This window comes from Platichthys flesus, chromosome 23 (assembly GCF_949316205.1).
Source record: "Platichthys flesus chromosome 23, fPlaFle2.1, whole genome shotgun sequence".
NCBI lineage: Eukaryota > Metazoa > Chordata > Actinopteri > Pleuronectiformes > Pleuronectidae > Platichthys > Platichthys flesus.
In genome coordinates this window covers 13,186,594-13,202,372 of record NC_084967.1, presented here as the reverse complement: position 1 = coordinate 13,202,372, position 15,779 = coordinate 13,186,594, and the positions used below count along the sequence as shown (strand labels likewise).

At 42.6% G+C, this 15,779-nt stretch overlaps 1 protein-coding gene and 1 pseudogene across 1 annotated transcript; both read right to left on the bottom strand.

Moving 5' to 3' along the window:
* Positions 1-24: 24 nt before the first annotated feature.
* Positions 25-1,198, bottom strand: LOC133949176 (4-galactosyl-N-acetylglucosaminide 3-alpha-L-fucosyltransferase 9-like; annotated as a pseudogene).
* Positions 1,199-7,350: 6,152 nt separating this feature from the next.
* Positions 7,351-15,330, bottom strand: scyl2 (SCY1 like pseudokinase 2). The gene is made up of 18 exons (XM_062382955.1): positions 15,182-15,330; positions 13,620-13,816; positions 12,728-12,885; positions 12,201-12,345; positions 11,952-12,101; positions 11,635-11,856; positions 11,416-11,532; positions 11,186-11,311; positions 10,886-11,062; positions 10,281-10,403; positions 10,019-10,132; positions 9,744-9,876; positions 9,501-9,619; positions 9,181-9,281; positions 8,734-8,803; positions 8,537-8,620; positions 8,323-8,445; positions 7,351-8,228 (listed from the first exon to the last, which is right to left on the bottom strand). Exons 2-18 carry the CDS (start codon positions 13,794-13,796, stop codon positions 7,599-7,601), a joined length of 2,769 nt encoding a protein of 922 aa, XP_062238939.1. The 5' UTR covers positions 13,797-13,816; positions 15,182-15,330; the 3' UTR covers positions 7,351-7,598.
* Positions 15,331-15,779: the final 449 nt, after the last annotated feature.

Below are 15,779 nucleotides of genomic sequence, written 5' to 3'. Positions count from 1 at the left end.
TGACCAATGCTCTTATATTTAGTGCTATCGATCCCAGAACCACTTGGTAAGAGAATGACTAGCCTGGTATCCTCTGGTTTTTTGTAAGTAACGACAAGCTTTGCAGGCATGGTCTCTGCCGAACTGTGACTGATGAAATCTATACCTCTTTTTCCAGTCAAAGAATCTCAGGTATTCAGTCATATTCTGGTCTAGGTGAAGGAGCCTCTCTGCTAGCTCCTTTGGAGTGGAAAAGTCATCGACATGAATGAAAGAGTCTCCTGGGATATGGTCCATGTAGTTTTCTCTTATAGGCCCAAGAACTACGGGTACAGTTCCCAGTCTCATAGGATCGAATACTTTGTCTGAGATATAATCTGTGTGCTGAGAGTTTTCAAAGGAGAGGTAGAATTTACAACTAGATAATATGTTGACATAGTTTTGATCATCTAATTTTTTGCCAAAAGCCCTCCCATAAGTGTTTATCTGAATGTGTTCTTTCAGTTCTCTGTAGTACTGAATTCTTTTGAGCCCCTCCTGCCAGTTGCTCACGATCCAACAGACCAACTTGTCTTGGTTGGCAGCTGGAAACTCTCCACCTCAGATGTTTGTGGCACCAAATGCCCATAAGGCACAGGGATATGTGAATCTGAGCGATAACAGGAGGTCAAGTTGAACAAGTTATCAAGTCCGGGTAATTTTGAACAGTGTGTAGGTGACTCCATGTTCATCCAAACCCATTTCTGAAACCAGGGACGTGGCTCACTCGGCAAGTTTCCCAGATTTCCATGAATGTCCCTGTGGTGGATGAAAACCCCGTGGGCTTGGTGGTAAAGAGACTTGTCATCTGTCAAGCGGCATCCTTTATATTTGAACATATCACAGGTTAGATCGAATTTGTAGCCAAATGGCCACGTCCAAATCAAGAGAAGAGTATCAGGCTCAGCATCCACCTCCACGTCCTGGATCTGCTGGGGACCATCGGTAGGTGCTTCCACCTGCTGCTCCGAGGAACGGTTTGGGTTTGAGCCCTGGATCTGTGCTTCCACAGGGCACTCACAAGAATGATTGGCTCTCTTTAGATAATCACGAAAATCCGAGAACTTGATTTCCGGCTTGTAGTATGTAAAAAAAATGACCAGGAAACACACCAACAGGAAGCAGCCGGAGGCAATTTGCCTTTGACGAGTCATCTGGCAGCTTGAGAGGGACATGGTTCACCTCTGGAGAGAAAAAAAGTTTTTTAATTTGAACATTTCGGTATTCACAGGTTGTTACTAAAGCTTGATTTGAGCCCACCAAGCAGTCAATATATTATATAACTTTTAATTTCATTTTCTGAATCTGCTACTGAGTTACATGAATGTGTGAATTTGGATGTTTGGTGTTTTTAAATTGACATTCATCAGTTCTGCTATTCATGTAAACTAGTGCAAAGTGCAAACGACAACATCATTGATGGGGATGAGTCCTGGTCACTGCTGCTGCAGAGCGCTGGTTGTCTGTTTATTTAAAGGGGGCATATTATGAAAATTCCACTTTTGTAGTGCTTCTACACGTTAATTTGGGTTTCTGGCATGTCTACCGTCCCAAAAACTCTGGAAAAAAAAAACTCCTGCGATTTGTTGTGGTTCCTCTATATCAGAAACGATATGCTAGATGGCGTTGAATGGGATTACGACCCAAAAATACGTCACAGTCTTGCTACATGGCCTTGGACCACCCCCCACCATCATCTCACCTGCTCTGGGGAGAAATGGCCGGGCTCCCCGGCTTCCTGGCGAGCTAACGCAAGCTCAGTGGAGCCCGGGCCGAGACTGCCGACATTGTGCATTAGGGTGAAGCTCGGATCCTGCGTAAAGCGTTTAGTGTCCCGGGGGACACCGCCTCGACGATTGGCATGTTTATGCGGCCACTTAGATGTCTGAGGGGTAGCAGCAGCGAGCTAACGCTAGCTTATAGCAACTTAGATCGAAATCTACGCGGGGGCAGCTCACTGGGAGCATTGGAGCCTTCCCTGCGGTGTAGCCGGCTCAAGGTAAGCAGCGAGTTAACACGCGGCAAAAGTGACGGGGGGAGCGGCGGTGACACAGTGCGACCCGGGTCCCAGTGAGCTGCCCTCGCGTAGATCTTGATCTACGTTGCTGCAAGCTAGCGTTAAAATCGGGGCACTCAGAACAGGTCAATCTGAGGAGGGCTGTTTTAGACAGGGTAAAAAGGTGCTGTTTTAAATGATCTTTGTGGTATTTTGACAAAAGTATGTTACAGACATTTCATTAAGATCCCAAGGAACCATATCAACTTGTGGTAAAATGTGCATAATATGAGTCCCATAAGTTTAGTCATATTTAACCTATCGCTTGTCCAAATCACACCAGCCTCTGTGTGTCCGTCACTCTCCCCCAGTCTCACCTCCTGCTTCAGCTCAGTTCTTTTTACTATTTCTCTTTTCGTCTGCCGGCCTGTATCGAACTTCACTTCATTACAAATTTTGACTCCTAATACCTTTAAACCTCAACAATAACAATAATAATAATAATAACTAAAAAAAAATGCATTTTTGATCCTTACATCTTATACTGGTGTCGGAAATGTTTTAAACAATTAAAGTGCTCTTTAAGTCTCAAATTACATTTCAAACAAAAAGCAAAATGGGAAAATGCTTTTTTTTGTCTTTCAGTTCAATAAAACGATCGAACATACAATATGAACAGACTCGATTTATCCTCTGTTTGTTCTCAATCATTGTTCAGCACAATTTACAAACTTAAAATAACTCCTGGGCACATTACAAGCTGCTCTATACTATTAATATTTAAAATGATACTAATGTAATTGTACGAAGACTCCATTAAGGTAAAGCTAGAGCAAGAGGAAACAGTCTCACCTTGGTGTAGAAGAAGAGGTAGATAGAAAATGATGCTCGGTTTTATTTGCCTATGTGGCACGTCACTCTGACAACAGTCATTTGGGTATGGTCACCTGAAATGAGCAGGAAACATACCAACAGTAAGCAGCCGAGGACAATGTGCCGGAGACGGGTCATCTGGCAGCTTGAGAGGGACATGGCTCACCTCTGGGGAGAAAAAAGATTTAGATATTGAAGAGAGTAATTTTAAGTTATGTTTCAATTTTTTATTTCTTTCTTGATGTAGAAAAAGCACAGGCAGATGTCAATGACTGTGATGTCCCCCTCTCCTTAAACTCTTCTTACAGTTCAACTCAATTGTTTTTTATAAGCTGTTACTTCACCCGTAGGAATGTCTTTTGATCACTATCCCCATTGTTTGATGGCTGTGCCCATATTGACTCGGGGCACGTAAGGAAAATGTTTTCCCAACTGGATATGGCCTCTAGATGACATTTTAAGGGGCAAAAACGGGCCTATGATGAGGCTCTGTGCACTTCACCTAGTAAAACTTAGGTCTCGGGGTTGAACAGGTCTTAACCACTTCCTCAGTCGTAGTTTCTCACATCACCCATTTTCTATCAACCTCGTCACAATGGGAATCATATTTCAGTTTATCAGATCTAGGCTGCACTAAAAATAATATCCTCTACTACCCCCTCTTCACCTACCTGAGCCAATGTTATTGTGTGATTTACAAAGCAGACAGACTTCCTTCGCAAAATTTGCAAAAAAATAGTATGTTCCTCTGATTTTAGATTTCAGGGCATTTTAGAACTGTTTTTCAGATCTATGTTTTATCAGCTGGGTGTGGTCGATAGGTTGACAATAAAGGACTCTGTAACAGGTTATTCAGAAATGTTTCTCAGATAGATTACTTCTCCACTCCCCTTAGTTTCGAATGTGGAAAGGTTTAAAGGTTCTGAGGATTGTACAGTACCTCCATGACATCACCCTCTATTGTCTGTAAAGTCAACTGTGTCACGAGAACAACGGGATTCAAATGTCAGTTTATCAGATTGAGGCTGCAGTAAGAAAGTCAAAAAATTATCCTCACTTTCATTTGTGGCGGCATAAACCTGAAACATTACCTTATATTAAAAAGACACTGAATAATCTGTCTTGTGTTTGACCTTTAATGGGAATGAAAAAAAGATTTGCTCAGTTTTCCTGAACTGATTTTCATTTTTATTTTTAAATATATTTTTAAGGTCCTCTCTGTAAATTTTAAGACCTGGCCTTAGGTCCTAAGTGAAGGCCCTTCTCAAAGGTGACTGGGCCTGTTCTGTCAGAACTCCCACTCTTTGGAACCTTGGAGCCCAAAGAGTTTTCTAAAATCTGTTAACTGTCAACACAACGTAACCCACAATGATACTCACTGCTCATACTGCATTTACACACACTGATTTAATGTTTGTGACTAGTAAATTAAGCCTTATTTAGATTTTTACTTATGTATCACTACCCATTTCCTGTGTTATTTTAAGCAGGAGTTTCTTTTCTATGTTTGAAATAAATGTATTTAATCATTTAATATTCTTAAATAATAATTTTCCTTTGTCCTTTCTTACTTTACAAACATACATATTTTTTTATTTCTTTCTACGTCACTTTTACACACACAGGTCAAAAACGACCCACACAGTATCAACTGCCATTCATTACACTTTTATTTTACAATCGATTCCAAGTGAGAAAGAGACTTATGTACAATACTAGCTAAACATAACTTATTAGACTGATTGATATGCATTTGAAAATATGCTTTTGATTTTCTTGATCCAGTGTGTCAGTATGGCTGGTCCCACTCATTTCTGACTTACAGTTGAGGTGGTCTTAAAGATGCATGAAGAGCAGGATGAGGAGGCCTCGAAATCTCTGATGCTGAGGACCTGTGTTTACCGAATTTCGTGAAGATTGAATAAACCAGTGGGAACCAGAACCATTTAAAAAAAAAAATGAAAATGAATTGAGTACATACATATATATATATATATATATAAAGATATTTTAAAAATTTTAACTAAATATAAAAGGGAGCTGAATTATGGGATGGCTTTTTACAGGTGTCAAAGAACGGATTTTCTTTAACACTTCTACAGAAGATGCTTAAAAGATAATTAAACGCTGTCCCTTTTGTATTATTATCTGGTGATAAGAAAAAAAAAACTATTATGTTAACGGAAGCAGCAGTTTGACATAGGCAGAAAAACTACAGTGCAGTAATTCTAGATTCTTTCAAATAAATTGTGGATTGAGAATGAAGTGTTGCTTGTTTCTAAGTGACTGTTTAAGTAACTTATGCTCCAGTATCTGAAATGTTGTGCAAATAATGACCATGCTCTGAGATTATAGATTGTGTACTTGTCCTTTATATGTACAGATTTTCATTGTGCCACCTCAGAGACCAGCACCTCAACACATAGAACACAGGCCACACAACACATATTTTACAGCAGTAGTTTACAAACAATCTCGTAGAAGAATAAGATTTTAGTTTTCAGGGGGGATTTCTGGCAGGAAGTGTGTGTGAGACATGCTGCAGAGATCAAATCCAAACTACCACAGTGCATGTTGATTCTAGTGATGAAACAGATTTCAACCTCAGACACGTTTTTTTTTTGCAGTTTATGAAAGAAATGGGGGAATTATCAGAACCTGAAGAGTCAAAATTCATGAGCGTGCAGATGCCATGCAGCTGGAAAGAAGGCTCACCCTGTATGGGTGGCAACAAAAAAGTTCATCCGGTAGAAGACGTTACACTTCAGCGTGTTAATGATAACTGTCGGCAGAAACGGTGTCCCAGGTGCATCGAAAAGACTTAAAATGGTGCCATTTCAAAAGTGTACGATTTAGAATGATAACAGATCAACCCTACGCACGTTAATGAAATCAGCAAGTCCCTGTAGGTCAGTGGAGATAAAGCTGCTCGAGCAAATCAATTTCCACCCTCAACAACTGTGAAGGATTATTGCACACGACTCATCTAAGGCCTCTTCACCACTATCAACAGAACATAAAAAAGCAGAGGGACAGCTTTTTTAAATGACTTTATATTTACACTTCCTAATATGTCGCCAGCACATGTCCTCTGACAGCCGAAAAGTGCTGAAATCAAAATATAGAATGATATCTTTACCTGTACAAAATCAACAGAAATAGTCAATTGAAGGAAGCCAGCTACGGAAAAAAAAAAGGTATTGGTCGCTGAAATAATCAGGAATGATTTAGTGGTCGAGATCAGTAACATGCGATAAAGGCAGTAGTTTGAAAAAGGAGACAGATGATTAACAGGGAAAATATGAATACTCCAGTAACAGATGAGTGCCGTCTGTCTAGTTCCACACATGTACCTATGTAAGGCACAGCAGCCTAAGCAGCGCATGTGATCTTTGAAAAAAAAAAAAAGATTAAATCGCTTGTAAAATTAGCATCTCGCTAAAAAGACACTGGTATGATAGATGTCAACACATCGTAAACCACAATCAGACACACACCGCTCATACTGCAATTACAGACACTAATGTTTGTTGTTCAAGCAACTATGTCATTTGGTGACCAACAGCGCCCCCTGCAGCCAGATGTGGTTATTCATTCTGCTGGGCTCCATCAATTCCTTGTTGAACAGTGGAGCAGCGTCCCCTGCAGCCAGATGTGGTTATTCATTCTGCTGGGCTCCATCAATTCCTTGTTGAACAGTGGATAATACCCATGATGCCCAGCTTCCTGAACCAGAAGAGCCGCCACAATCTCTGTTTAGAATTATTCATATTTAAAAAGTTTCCTCACTGGATATTGGCAATTTTTGAATGACTTCTGAAGCTGCTGTTTTAAGGTTAAAAAGTTGAATAGTATTACTTTAACAAAAGAATGTGAAGTGGTGGTTTTAAACATTGACATGACAAAATCAATCTTTCCCTTTTTAACATGCTTGAATATCAAATTAAGTGATGGAGGAGGGGGGGGGGGGGGGGGCGACGACTGCAGAAAGCTGCTCTTGATTGCCCCATCTCACCCATATATGCTGGGCTGCTTGTTTTCTACACCCCCTCCCTGTCTCCACAGAGGAGCCTCCTGGATGCAGATCCTTCACTGCAGGCTTGTCAGTGCTGCACTGGAGGCCACCTCCCACTGGGCTCATGTTGGTGTATGCAGTACGATTGTTTTTTAGAGCCATAAAACAGTCTGATCCCTTTCGACAAGCAGCGAATCCTAAATCAGCCTGGAGACAAGAAAGGTAGAGTGGCCAGAAAGTGAGCAGATGTGCGCCCCCTTGCGGATGATTCCTATTCTGCAGCTTGTTCGAGAGGAGAAAAAACACTCATTCATGATATGCACACAAACACCTTCCTGAATAAACTGAGTTGGGATTCATTCAACCCATTGCCATTTGGACTCCCAAGAGTTTTGAGTACAAAACAGTAAGAAAACCCCAGCATTTAAAGAACACAGTATAGAGGAAGTTCCCACCACAACCTTTTAGTCCTTCTGGTCGGGTAGATATTGAACTCAGGTGGAGGTTAATTCGCCAGCAGAATGTTAGCAAGATTGAGAATTTGAAACCAGGTTGAATTTAAAAACACACACAGCAACATCCTTCAAGGGATTCCAAAACTTCACATTCAATCAGTCTTTTTCTGTGAGAATCTCAGGCTCTTCTGTCTAAAGTTATTAAAATAAGATATTTCACCTGCCTGCTGTTCACATATATTTACCCAAATAAGTCTTTGAGGTCATTGTTGACAGATGCACTATGTTTAACTCCACTTTGGTTCATACTTGGGGCAGCAGGAGGTTGAGAAAAGTTCTGTGGGCTGAAAAAAGGGTTTGCTTGCATCCCAAACCCAGAGGGCACTCCTCCAGAACCTACTGGCATACCCTGCATCTGAGTTTGAGCGTTCGGGGCAGAACCGTACTGGTTGAGCCAGGGTGTGTTGGTTGCAGGTGCGGCTATGGGACCCATTTGGTTGAGGCTGACTTTGGGTTTGCTGGGTGTAAAAAGACTGTCCAGGGCTGACAAGTCGGGAGCTTTGTTGGTCTGCCCAAGGGATATGTGATTCTGTGTCAGCGCGCCAAAGTTTGGGGTGCTGTTGGTGGTGGCCATGCCGCCATAGAGGCCAGGGCCGGTGGGCCGCATGCCCATCCCCATGCCCCCTGTCTGGAAGCCCATAGGTGCATTGAAGCCATTAGAGACTGGGGTGCCCATGGAGCCAACCACAGGGCTGGAGGAGGGATAGGCAGACATGGTGCTGCCCTGCACTGGAGCTGGTCGTGCTGTGTTGGCCAAAGACAGGCTGTTGAGCGTTGTCATGCTGAGAAGGCTGCTGGTCAGATCTTTAGTCTGCAACATTAAACAAGGTGTGATTGATCTTCATGAATCGGCAGTGTTTGAGCTTAATGGTGAGTTTGTGTACACTGAAGTGTGCAGTTTGTACCTGTGAGTTGGTGTTGGCGTTCTGTTTGATGGTCTGTGGTGCCAACGGCTGCTGGTTCCTCAGTTTGACTGCTTGTTCTTGCTCCTTCGCCAAACGCTGTTTCTCCTCCAGAGTCAGAGACATCTAGAGCGGGTTCAGGGGGAAAGAGACCATGAAATAACTGGAAAGCAAAGGGGACATTTTGTGTAAATGAGGTGCAGAATCATTTCCATACCCTGTTAGGCTGTGAGGTTAGTGCAGCTGGTGCAGACCCATTCTCTTTTCCATTAACCCCTGTGCTGCCAAAGATATCATCAATCTGAAAAAAAGAATTTGAATGTTTACACTACAGCTTTTTAAAAACATGACATTTCCCCTTTCCTGATCTTTATTCGTGTCCTCTGATCCTTGAACACGGAATCGACCTCTCACCTGGTTGCCGGAGCTTGGTGGGCTCTTTGTCTCCTCTGGTTGGTTCCCTGGGTTTGAAATGTTTATACTCCTGTTAAAAAAAGACAACATATATCAGAAAACAAAGGGAACATAGATAGACTCATTTATAAAAACCTCATTAGTCAAACGATGAACTTATTCATGTGACCAGCATCGAACGTTCATTGCATTCAATTGGAGATGTAATTACCTAGGGCATCTAAGCAAATTTTTACCATGAATATTAATTGATTAATAATCAAAGTTAAAAGTATTAAAGTGTAAATCACAGTGTAAGGACACACACACACACACACACACACACACACACACACACACACACACACACACACACACACACACACACACACACACACACACACACACACACACACACACACACACACACACACACACACACACACACACACACACACACACACACACCTCTGCTGCTCCTGCATGAGGTGCAGTTGCTCCAACTTGGTCTTGTGTTCATTCTCCATGCGACTCAGCATTTCGCGTATAACCGCCATGAACGAGTTAAACTAAACACAGAGGGGATGACATTAGATGCAACTTGCATAAAACTGAATTGTAAAGAAGATATAAAAAAACAGATGAAGATAATATGATGTTTTTTTTTATCAGATTTGCAGATAAACGCAGGTTCACTGGCGCTCAGTGCATGTGTGAAAGCAGCTTAAGACAGAACTGGATTCTTTGTGAATTACATTTGAATTTTAAATGTGTAGGCTGTTTAGTACCTGATTCAGATTGAGGTTGTTGTCTATGCTAAGAGAGACGAGGTGGGGTAGGCTCTTTGTAGCGAGGTGCTCTTTGGGAATGCCCAGCTTCTTGTGGCTGAAAGTGCATTTATAGATTCCTAAAGACAGGAGAAGATAGTTAAAATAACCAACAATTCAGAAGAAGACGAAGAAGAAGAGGTTGCTTAACTCTTTGAATCACATTGGATGGAAGTGGAATGGGGGGGGCGGGGGCATCTTTACCTAGGATGCCCATGAGCACTGCTGGTTCTCTAGAGGGGATCTGTTGTAAGAAGGGCAGGATCTCATCAATGACAAACCACTTGTCTAGATATTCCAAAATCTTCCCTAGACACACCAGAGAGTTCACTCGTACCTGTACAGTAACAAGGGAAAGAACAAATTATGACAGAGTCAAAGTCAATATATATTGAGAGGAGAAGGATAAGTAAAGACAGTTAAAAGACATAACAACACAATGGAACACAGGGAGCTGAAAATATCTAATCAAGACTCACAGCTAGCGAGGAGGTCTGCAGGCAGGCTGATTTGATCCGAGGGATGAGGGAGTTCTTCATGGACGGGTAGTCAATCAGGTTGGCAAATGTGGGGATGATGTTCAGGCACAGCTCCTGCTCGGTCGCAGATAAGACATGAAATATGACATTTTTATGATGCCTAGGACAGCATCTATTGTCATTGTTCTCTCAAGATTAACACTCAAAGAGACAAAGGGTAGCAGCAGGTGACAAACAAAATCACTGAAGTTCAGCCCTGTACCTGGATCTGTACAGAAGGGGCTCCTAGAGCTCTGTAGACCATAGGCAACACGCTGTTCTTGATTTCCTCTGGCGGTGTTTTGGTCAGCAGCAGGTCCATCTTCTGCAGGAAGATCAGCAGGATCTGCACAGCACAGGGACAGTTAGATAAACTTAACAGTCAAAAGCAAGAGAACACTGTCCTACCTTCTACTCAAAAGTATGGTGGTTAGGTGGACGTAGGTGGAGTCTGTGATTTCAGTGGCTTTAGTACGCCTTTTTTAGTGCTACAACATCGACAACACAACAAATACACTAACTGATGAAATTGGAGTATATTCACAACAGAGACCACTCACCATGTTACTAGCCTAAGGTGGCATGGAAAGAAAAATACAGAGAGACAAGTCTTGATGAAGTAACAGAATGAGCCCAAACAGAGAATTTTCTTCACTCAGATTAATCACACTTTCAAAACCTCAAACATAAGATTGCCAGAGAAAACGACTGTTTGCAGGGATTTTTTCAAAACGTAAACAATGTTAGCCTAGAACATATAATCCAAAAATGCTTTATTTTAACAGAACAGTGTCTAGAGCCTCCTGTCAGTGTTTTAGGCCTTTGTACCTGAATAGGCTCCTGCTGTTTGAAAACAGGTGTGAGGTCAGGCAGGATGAGACGAATGTACTCCTCCTTTGTGCACTCCTCTGCAATCAGCAGAACATTGGGTAGCACGAAGGGAACCATGTCCGGGTTGACAAACTCAGAGGTCAATGACGGCAAGATCCGATACACCACCACTCTCTGCAAAAGGTTGAAGAAGCAACGACTTCAGACTGTAATACTGCGTTTTCATTGGAGTGCATTGGAAAGCCTTTCCACCCAATATACACTACATTTCCTTTTGCAAAATATACAAGCATATACCTTGGGCAGTTTGGGAAGGACTTTGGGGAGGCCTTTATAGAACTGAGACTTCTGTAGGTTGTCCCTTTGGAAAAGGGTGTCAAAGTACTGAAGAGTGACAGCACCGACATCATCAAAGAATGGGATCTGAACAAGTTAACACCAAGAAAATGTTGAAGATAAGAGACGTGTTCCAACACAAGTGCAAACAATATACGATGTGATTTGTGATTGTACATATAATTGCAAACCTTGGTCATCTGGTCAGCATCAGGCCGGACATTGGGCGCGACACTGAGCAGCATTTTGACGTGCTCCCGCACCTCTTCAGGAATCTTATTCAGCAATGCTGGATTCATGCTGCTCAGCTGCAATGGAAAAATAAAGAAATGATGGAACGGCACATAAACTCATAAGCACAACTCTTCATCCATTGTCACAGCTCCACATTCTGCACACGTCTACTTTACCTGGTCCAGCTGCCGGCTGAAGCTCTTGAAAATGTCATGCTTGTTGACCTTGAAAACGGGCTTGCCCTCATTGAAGATGGCATGCATGACCACACCCAGTGAGTACATGTCGGAGGCAGAGTCGCAGCTGACAGACAGGATGTACTCAGGGGCCAGGTACTCCGGGTTGGGGAGGCAGAGTGGAGGGAGGATGGGCTCCCACTCTTTACATGTATACTTGGGCTGAAGGGGAAAGGAGGATATGAGAATGTAATGATGTGACAACACTATGAGACATGGATTTGGTGGAGCTGCTTGTACAAAACTCCCCAGCATACCTCAGCATCTGAGGGGTTTGACGAGGAGATGCTGAAGTCAAAGCCCATGATTTTCCAGGCTCCACTCTTGTTGAGGATTATGTTCTCTAGACACAGGTTGCCATGAACCATTTTCACGCCACTGTGGAGGAAGGCCATACCCTCCGAGATCTGAAGAGGCAGACACATTAAAAGGAAATCAGGAGTGTTCAGGCGCGAGATGTTTCTATTCTATTTTAGTTTTGTTTATTCGAGTCTGAGCACTCTCACCTGTAGCAAGCCATACTTGGTCTCCACGTCATAGAGCTTGTACTCCTTGATGTCGTTGGGCACAGGGCTCGGCAGGTTGTCCCAGTGGCCCAGTACATTGGACAGACTTGCAAACACCGGCTCTGTACAGAACGCCAGGCAGTCCCTGATGGCCACACACAAGGACTAACATCACTTTAAAGGTTGATGTATTGAACATGTAGAGAAATTCAACAAAACAGCCAAAAGGCAAGAACTGTGAAGTAAGAGCTGAGCTGCACGGAAGTTTAAGAAAGACAGTGGAAGAAAAAAGGAAGCACAAGAATATCTCTAACCTTTTGCAAATACATTATGCAGGAACTAGTTTTTTGACTTGTTTGGTCATGACAAGCATCTGTTCACACACTAATTCACACACAGAAGCAGACAAATGTGTTTGCTCCCATTTTCTTTTTCAATCTTAAATGTCAAGGCCCTCTTTGACTTGTGACTCATTCAGTTTATCCTTGATTTATGTGTTTGTGTGAGTGTGTTTGTGTGTTCCTCACCGTGACTCCTCCAGAGGATGCTGCACAGTCAGGAGACGGGGATGACGCAGTCTGGTTAGCTGTTGCACTCCTCTTTTCAGCGAATCAACGATTTGGTCTTTCTCGAATTTCTGATACTTGTCGACCACCTTCTTCTCGAACACAAACACTGCCACTTCCTTTATGGTCAAAGACAAACAATGAGGAGTATGAAACGAGTCCCAAAGTAATTCCTGGTATGGAAAGTTGTCTTGTAGCCTATAACACGAGCACCAGCAGCTATTTATCAATCCAAGTCTGAGGCTATATCTATACAGCTACGTTTCAGTTCATAAGCAGCGTGTTCAAACTAAAACGAACTCTGTGCACGCAAGGGTTTTTACTTTATCAGTTTTAATCGTAATCCATACCAACATGGCTGAAAACGTACACTGCGCATGCTAATGTAAACAGGAAGGCACATGTGTCCCACTGGACATTTCACAAATTGCTTGAAAAATAGCTTGTCTCCTACACATGTGAGCACTTGCATCATTGTAAAATGTAGAATTTCTCTGCACTAATACTTTGAGCAAAGACAACCGGCTCAGCCACACTTGTAACTGATCATTCTTGTTATGTTCTACACTGGTAGCTGAGGCAAATGCCAGTGGTTTCTTCCAGAAGGGGATCTTGTGATAGGAACCTGACAGATCAGGGAAGGTTGCGTCATGACCGAATAGACCCAATCAACAAGCAGCTGAGTGTCTACATCATGTTTCCAAACATCCTGATTTCTGCCTGTTTGGACTAAAATGCAGCCCCTGAGGTTTCAAACTTAAACAGGGCCGGCAGCATTTCAAGACGCTAGGGCATCCACATAGCACAAATAAGTTGGAGTTGATCTGATCAAGGGGCAGATATTAACACTCACCTGTTTGGTGGACTTCTTGGTGCCATTGTAGATTCTCCAGCACATTCCAGGACCCCCGCTGGCGATATGTCGTCCAACCTCAAACTCTCGTGTCACCGGGTTGCCCATGACAGCGCTGGTGACATCTGCTGTCACCTTAGTGACAGTGCTTTTAAGCTTGTTAAGCATGGATTCCATGTTCAGGCCTGACCTGGCAGCTGAGGAGTGAGGGAGAGAAAAATCAGTTTGTCTAAAGAGTTATAAACCAGGTTTTGCAGTCACTGACGAAGACAACTGCAGCTGAACCCTTTTTAACAGCCTGACAAAAGCCAAACAATCCACTCGACATGCAATCAGAGAAACCTGCTTAAAAATGTGCACATTAAAGTTCCGGTCAGCGTCCGGCTTAAGCTGAGGAGAATATGCGCCATAATAGGACAACCTGTCCTCAGAAATATGAAATGTTTCAGGGAAAACTCATGCACACCACAGTGAAGTACCTCTTTCACAATATTTCAGAGTACTTGATAGAATGTCAGGGAACAGGAAGTCAGACAAAAGAACATGACCGACAGTAACAATAATGGCAACAACTTCTTTTTATCTGCCTTTAATAGGCTTTTAGTGCTTTACTGTGTATTTCACTAAATAGAAACAAGGCCGAATAAGTTTTATATATAAAAGAATATGCAGTCTATTAAAATGCATGGCTCAATCTGATGCTATCAGTCATTTATGTCAGTGTTTCTTTCCCCCGTTTTGTTAATTTCTAATGAAGCACCTTGTAACTGTGTTTTGAAAGGTGCTAAATAAGTAGTTTATTATTATTAATAATATAAAGTAAAAAAAGGACAGCAGACATATTGAGTTGATTAGATTTGAGCAAAGTGAGAGAGCTCAATGTAAAAACATGCAATACTATACACAGCAGAGGATGCAAGTGTGAAGTCAAAGTGACAAGTGGAGGCAAAGTTAATTCATAGAGTTCCTGCAGTCTTTTTGATAAATCATTAAACATGTTGTCTTACCAGGGCTTAGTGTCAATTCACCTGACATTAACTAACCACTTAACAGAGCTGGTCATCTCACCGCAGAGCCTACCTTAGCACAGTGGCTAGCAGGTTAGCCACCAGGAGGCAGGTTATCTAACACGGGTTGCTAACTTCGGCGTGTTTCGACAGGTCACTTCAACCGCATCTTAGCGTGTTAAACCTGTATTGTGTCCGCTTAGTGTGACTGTCACGTCCGGCAGACACACACACCTCGACGTTAGCCGTCTTGTTGCGCCTCTACTCGCACATAAGAAAAGCAAACAGGCGCAGCGCTGTGGAACCTATGGTAATGGGGCAGCGGTTTCCCAAACCTCCATCACCCCTCCACCTCTCCCCCGTGTAGCCCCGGACAGCTGACATCACCGTGGCTAACAGCTAAAGCCTCGTTTGTCTTTGATTTCAAAACACAGACACACACAAGCCGATCACGATGGCCACGTAGCCAAGCTAGCTAGCCCGGAACGCGCAGGTACGACAGTGGCGTTACTGTCATCAACAACAATATCCCCACCCCCTCCTCCGTCCACTTGCCTTAGTGGGAAAATGTCTGTCAGGTGTTTTCCCTGTAACGTGTGGCCTCTCGGCAGTGGCGCTGTCAGTGATGGCTGATACACACAGCCCCCATGTCTTCCAGCCGCAGACGACAGGAGCTAGCTTAGTTAGCGCCTGGAGGAGCTAACAACCCCACTTCCGGGTTCTTTCCATGGCGTCAGGTGCATCGACGTCATCAAAAGGATAAAGTGCGAAAACTCCTCACGTGTAATGTCTACAATTATTTACGGTTGTTGCACTTTCACTTGTACTTTAAGGATGTGCATTATTTTGAAACAGCATGTATTTATACCCTCATGTCATTTTTACAAATAGCTGAGTCATTAACTATCATTGTCCTATTGTCTTATTCTACTGGTTTGTGATTTCTTTAATTTCCTTTTTTTTCGCCATCTAGTATCTACTTCTAAAATATGTAATCTGCCTGGTCAGGATCAAACTTCAGCATTAGCTACAATTGTATAGTGACCCTGTTTTTATCATATATTTTAATAGCTGGTTCCTTCATTATACTTATATTTATTATTTGGTCAACACAAAATGGAGATGATAGAGCTAGAAGAAACTCTACAATAGA

Coding starts and splice junctions, on each gene's coding strand:
- scyl2 (XM_062382955.1), bottom strand. CDS start 13,796: ATGGAATCCATGCTTAACAAGCTTAAAAGCACTGTCACTAAGGTGACA. Junction 11,857..11,951: donor CAAACCCCTCAGATGCTGAG/GTATGCTGGGGA, acceptor TTTCCCCTTCAG/CCCAAGTATACATGTAAAGA. Junction 8,804..9,180: donor CTCATGCAGGAGCAGCAGAG/GTGTGTGTGTGT, acceptor TTTTTTTAACAG/GAGTATAAACATTTCAAACC.